The 6,694-nt window shown below is 38.0% G+C and overlaps 1 protein-coding gene across 3 annotated transcripts in view; it reads right to left on the bottom strand.

Moving 5' to 3' along the window:
- LOC108690904 (tetraspanin-5) overlaps positions 1-6,694 on the bottom strand; it is a 108,379-nt gene that overhangs the window by 16,217 nt on the left and 85,468 nt on the right. For all 3 annotated transcript variants that reach the window (XM_018198445.1, XM_018198443.1, XM_018198444.1), the window contains exon 2: positions 5,695-5,815. In XM_018198445.1, coding sequence (XP_018053934.1) covers positions 5,695-5,815 — 121 coding nt within the window. The remainder of the gene's footprint in view (positions 1-5,694; positions 5,816-6,694) is intronic.

Below are 6,694 nucleotides of genomic sequence, written 5' to 3'. Positions count from 1 at the left end.
ATATATATATATATATATAGTTCTCATAAATTAAACGTTCGAAATGATTCAAAGCAGATTTTGTTAAAGTAGCATTGATAGAGATAATTTGGATGTATTAAAGAATTTATAGTTGCATCGAGAAAACGATTATAAGTCAAACTCGGCGCTATCGGACTTAATAAATTTTATCTATCATCGAAAGTTATAAGATTTTAGAACGTGCTCCGGAAATGAGGGGGTAACTTTTAATCCGATGGTAAAGCAGAGACGGGGAACGTAGAACGGAGCTCTTTCAAGTAACTGAATAATTAGTCCAGACTTACTTTCGGAACTTTTGTTAAGCCTTGCCACGAACTAGAAGAAAATGGCAACGTTGAAACGCTTTGCGCTCGGATAAAAAACTCGTTGAAGAAAAACGAAAAGTGCGAATGTAGAAACGTGTATCTACTTGAAAGAGCAGTTGAAAAATTTTTATACAGAATGAAACTATTACAGGGCATTTTGTATGTTAAATACGTTAAGCATATGAAAGTACGATACCTACTTTCCTAATGGATTACATGGATTTTTATTAGCGATGAATGCAATTATTGTTATTAAAAAAAATACATATTTTTTTTTTACTATAAAGACATTTTGCTTTGAACACTGTATCTCAACTCGCATTCGAGTTAATATTTGGTACGCAATCAATGTTTCGTAAAGGTGTGGAGGCAGACGAAAGGGCTTTGCCATTCTTGCAATATTGCAACGTTGCTTTATGTCATATGGTAATAAAGTTGCAGGATAAAGGAATGTATACGTTTGATCTCGCTTCGCGACATATAACGGTGAATCGATAATATCTGTTTCGATTCTAGTAGGTTTTCATTGACTAAAAAAAAGAGGATTGATATATATACAGAATAATCTAGGCCTTTCGTACTTTCCTTGATCTATGAATTCCGTGAGTAATAGAAGTCGATTCTTTTGTAGTGAGACTAATTAGATCCGATTTCTTGCAATTAATTTAATTCGCGAAACCCAAAATTACGGATGTTTCATTAAACTATTTGAAATTAGGGTATGTTCGATCAGGACGGGTATACTCGAATAGAAATCAAAACACAGTACTCAATTGCGATCGCATTTAAGCGCGAAAAATAAATGTAATCCGGGATTTAGATTTTCTCTTTGCACAAGTTACGATTTATTTGGAATATCGTAACTTTGGCAGGCGACAGTGCTAATAATTTTAGGCGGATTTTCGAACGCGTATTTTTCCAAGCTTTTTTTCGGGATTGATAAACATTGGAAAGCACGGAATAATTTTTTTGAAATATTAATATTTAACGTTGTTAAGGAATTTTAAAGAATAATTGTGAAACTTAAATTAATTTTGCTAAATGGCGGATTTATGTCGCGACAGATAAAACATTGGTTTATAATATCTACTTATATCATAATTTTTTAATTCTAAGCGTTAATGTTCTCTAAAAATGTAATCTGCTTTCAATCGTTATAACTTTCGTAATGTAGCTAAGTCGTAGTCTAAATCGTTGTTATCTAGTAACCGTTACGCTAAATTAAGCGCAAGCCGGAAGAGGCAGAGTTACTCGTCAAAGTAAATGGAAGTAATTGGAGCATGGGATAATCGAAAAGCCAGGCTAAAGTCGATAGAGTATACTACGCAAGTACGAAATAATTAACAAGCGCGTCGCTTTCCTAAGTATATACGCAAGGTATATAGAATACGTCGATTACTTCGATGAAAATGTTGCTTGAATGACGACCGATAATTCTAGCATTTTTTCAACAAATTTTCTTCTATATTACGTATAGTTGTATTAAGATTTTCAGCCAGCAGTGCTCTATTGACATTTGATCAGCTGCAGCGAATATTTGTAATCTCAGATACTATCGTCCTGAACAAACATTTAATGACTCGAAGTCAAACAACAGGATAGTTCGCCGTTCACTTGCGAAATTAAATATTAACGCAAATATCGTTTCAAACGGTAAATATTAATATTGCTTAGCTTGTATTAATATTGCTTAACTTGTATTACAATCGTAGCCCAATGAATAACGAAATTAACTGAATACATTTATCTTCGCAAAACAGGAGCAGTGCATAAATCAGCGAATAAGTTTCTGTGCCTACATCGGATATTAGCAATTTCCTTTTGGGGAAAAGGAGAGGAAAACTGATAATAACATATTCGATGTTGATACAGAAACTTATTCGTTGTTTTACACTGCACCTATTGGAATATTCGTTAAATTTTCATTGGAAATTATATTACATTACAGATAAAGAGAGAAAAGAGGGAGCTCTTTTCTCTTTATCTTCAATGTAATATAATTTCCAATGAAAATTTAATGAATATCTTTCAATACCGTCAAACGAATAATTGAAAGTAAGTACTGCTAGTGAATTCGACTAAGGTGACGATAGAACGAGCACACTGGCCTTTTATCGCCGTTCTTTTCAAACTTCGAGAGAATTGTTTCTACGGACACATGGGGCAAACAAATGGCTGAACCCCCACAAATCGACTCCCACTTTCGTACTCGAGCGGTTACTCGCGTACCGTCCGTTGTTCTTCCGTGCCGGATCACGTGCAAATTCGATTTGGGCCGCGCAACGTCCCGCAGAGAACGTCGCCGTACCGCAGGCAACCGTCGTATCTCTGAATCGTAACGGCTTGAATTCGGTCGCCGGGCATTCCCGGAAGCATTCTCGCTATTACGGCTCGGCTGACCGCTTCGAAAGCGCGCGGCCAGCTTTCCGGAGCGCAGAATCCCCCGGAATCCACGTGTACACATTCGGTGTGTAATTCGATTCATGGCATCACATCCCGCGGTGACAAACTGGGAATGTCATTCTCCCACGACTGCGGAAACGTGACGTTCGTAACATTGCGGGGGACGCAACTCGGAGGACCGGTGAAATAAATCGGACGCAGATGACCTCGTTCTAATTTTATGTCTGTCGCCTCACCACTGGCTCGTATCCAATTAAAACTTTGGCACCCTGTTAGAGGAAGAGAAAGAAAGAGAGAGTGAGGGGGGGGGGGGGGAAAGAGGAAAACGGAAGTGGAAGGGACGAAGCGCACAATCTGCGTCTATTTGCTGGTAGAGTATTAGCCGACAGAATATTACATTCGCGTCGCGAAACGGAGAGAGAGTCTGTGGTAGTTAATGGAAACGTATCGAGGGGGATGACGGCGAATGCGCTTTCTGTCAGCGCGCCCTTAACCCTTCCGTATCCGTCGTATCCATTTTAATTAGTGGTCCGTTGGCCCTCCAAAATCCCGCAAGGTTGTCTCCATGATTCAGAGATATTTAGTTATTTAACATAAAAATAGAATAATATGTTTTTTGACGAAAATTAAGAATCTGGCAGATTCGAAGATAAAACTTTTTACGCTTCGACATTAGAACAAATCATAATTTCTAATGTTATCATAAAATTCGATTCTTATTTTTCAAGAAGAATCTCTATATTTGCTTTGCATCTATATACTGAAACTATTTTGTACTATTTTGTACATACTAATGATCGCGAGCATCATGTGAAAATAGGTTATCACGATCGCGACCGACAAAAAGCTCTTCCTCTCTCGCGTTAGGCAAAACGCACCCTTTAATGGCCGATAATGTCGCGTGCATGTAACTTATCTTCCATCCTCGTGGCGAGAAAAATGTGTCATTATCTTTGAAATTTCGATTCATAAGAGTTCTTGCGTTTGAACAGAATCATTTTTATACATTACGATTATTTGGAACGGACATTATTTTTCATTTCATTATTCCGTCTAATTTAATAGTTTATGAGAGAACGATTTGGCCGAAAAACTATTGATTATTTTTTTCTTTCATCGATATATAAAATGATTTAAACAATACTGATTATTCTCACACACACACACACACACACACACACACACACACACACACACACACACACACACATTTATTCTCACCCTTTCATTCAATGCAGTCATTGTGTTAATTGAAATGGAATTATTATCTTGTAAACAAACTCTGATGATAAAACACTTTGATAAATGTTTACTTGCATAAACAAAACTATGTATCCACTTGTGGAAAAAAAATTAATATGTAATTATTAATTATGTGTTATAGCTGTAGATGAATAAAATTACTTGACGCGAATGTAAAAGCCTATTACACGATATCACATCAACGATGAAAGGCGCTAAGAATAATTACTGGTTCTATCTTGACGTAATAATGACAGGATGTCAACGTGTTATCTTGCCTTTCAATTTTTCAAAATAATTACATTAAAGCGGATAAATTACTTATGTTCTATTAACTTTCTGATATTAGCCTCTGACGCATCTGTAAAAAAGTATTTCGTAAATCAGACTAGCAAGATGAAAATTTTTCGAATCTCCAACGCATGCGTTCTACGAAGATTGTTTTCTGAGAAACAAAGCGCAGAAGCGCGTGGCCGAATAATATAAGACGATGAGATATTGAATTTCAACTTCAGACAGATGCTGAACTTCAAAGCGTCGCAGTGGCTATATGTCTGTCTGTCTTGCTAGGAGTCTCGGTTGAATGATTATAAGAAGTGGAAATGGTAAATAGTCTGTCTCTACACCGTTACATTGCTCTCTTAAATCTCTCGTTTCCGAAAGGTACTTATAGGACGTCCTGGAATTCGCGATCTTAACTTCGATGGCAGATTCTTTCCGCCGAGTCTGAAGAGTAAAAAAAAAAGAAAGAGGGAAAGTTAAGAAGTATGAGGTTTTTAACGAATTTATTTTTCTTCGAGGACTTAAACTATTCGGAAAATTCACGACTATGCAGACACCTTAATTTCCGGCTCGCGTCATGCTTGCTTCTCGCAGAGGTAAGCTATAGCTCCTCTGACCTTATCCAAATTACAAATCCGTGCTATTGTCGGACAGCGCATTGCGCGACTTCCGCGCGAGGGAAACGCGCGAAATATCACGGACGAATTAGAACGAATGCCATCCTCGGGCAACCATTACGAGGTCACCGCGCGCCCGAGTGGCGTTAATATAGAAAATTAAGTTATGACCGCGCGGTCGTGCGAAATGTTTCCGCTGATGGAAATGATAGCCTCTTCGCTGATAGTTCTGAGGAAAAATTGCGATCACCATCTTTGTTGCCAAGGGAACGCACCAAATGTCGGAAAACTGCGAAACTCTCACCGCAATCAGCCGACGCATTATTGGGGTAATTTCCCTTCTTTTTTATTACGGTTTATTTTCATCCTGCATAACCTGATGAAAATCTCCCGTATGCTTCTAATATTACTTCACATTGTTCTAAATTGAAAAACAGAATATAAATCTCTTAAATCCTTAAATCCTCAAAATAATCAGAATTTACATTTGAATATTTCTAAAAGTTAGCAAATTTCAGTCGAATACGTTTCTATTATTCATGCATTAATTTCGCTAATGGTCTGGTGGAATTTCTTCAAATATTCGAAAAAATATTTCGAAGTGATATTATAGGAATAATTTCGCATAAAGAATTAAAATCTTCATAATTTTCTATCAAGATAACGTTTATATTATATTTATAATCAGAATTTTCTAAAATCACTTTTAGAAAATCCTAAAACTAAAGTTTAGCTCGGCACTCGAAGAGAGTTATAACTCTCCGTGCGTCTTCGAGAGTCGCGAGAGAAAAAGGGAATAAAAGAAGAAAAAGACGAGTACTCACCGACTAGAATGAGGATAAATGCTGGATCGAGTGCGACGTTTGTGAGGCGGGACAGGTTGTTGAAGGTGTCCTTTTCGGTCCATGCCCAGACGCCCACTGCCATGATACCCAGACCGAGCCACTATGAGAGAGAAAGGGGGTGAGAGTTAGAGATTGGCTTAAGTGAAGACGAATATCGGCGGCAAGTTTCAACCAACCGGAAACTTCCTCCGAACTGTTTTCACGCCGTCTGCCATATTTGCGAACGGAGTTTTTTGATTATTCTGACATGAGAGATGTGGTATAGTAAGTAATGTATTAGATTGGCGCAATACGATTCGTGTATTTGCTAAATTGTGAGAAAAAATTGAAAATTATTTTTTGTCAATTAAGGTCGTTGCTTTTAGCTTCGATAATTTTATCGTGTAGAAAGAGGTTGAAAGAAAAGGATCATTTGATAGAACGCTTTTAATCATTGAATAAACGTAATTGCTTGTGAATGCAAAAAGTTAATGCGCACGATTTGTGCACTTCGGGCGAGACAGCCACTCGGTGAAACTGCGAGCTTGGGTCTCGATTATACGAATCCGGTCGTGTGCGATTGCGCCACGGATACGATTACCCGCGGATAATGAGAAAAGCGCCAGGGGAAAAGAGCGAAAGAAGAGGGAAAATCGAAGAGTTAGAGGGGTCTAACGGCTTTCAACCTTTAACGGTCTCGTGGAGGCTCTTTCGTTCGTGTACGCGTAGTTACGTCTCAAATAGTTCGCAAACGACAAACGTTTACCGAGTGCCCTTCTGACGGGCCGTTCTGTCGACGATTCTTTTCGTTCGCGTTTTTAAGACTGGCCGTAAAGCTTTGAGATCGTGATTTTGGTAGACCAAGCGTAACAACGTGTTCTTGAACGTCCATCGAGATCGATCGTTGCAACCACGTATTTCCTCCGTCGCCGATGTATTAACTGAATTTGAAACTCTCATTTTTAAGTGGATTTCCAATCTTTCGTGAAATATTTTTGTC

This window comes from Atta colombica, unplaced genomic scaffold (genome assembly GCF_001594045.1).
Source record: "Atta colombica isolate Treedump-2 unplaced genomic scaffold, Acol1.0 scaffold38, whole genome shotgun sequence".
Lineage (NCBI taxonomy): Eukaryota > Metazoa > Arthropoda > Insecta > Hymenoptera > Formicidae > Atta > Atta colombica.
Note: the sequence above shows the minus strand (reverse complement) of the source record. Positions and strands in the feature narration are given on the sequence as shown.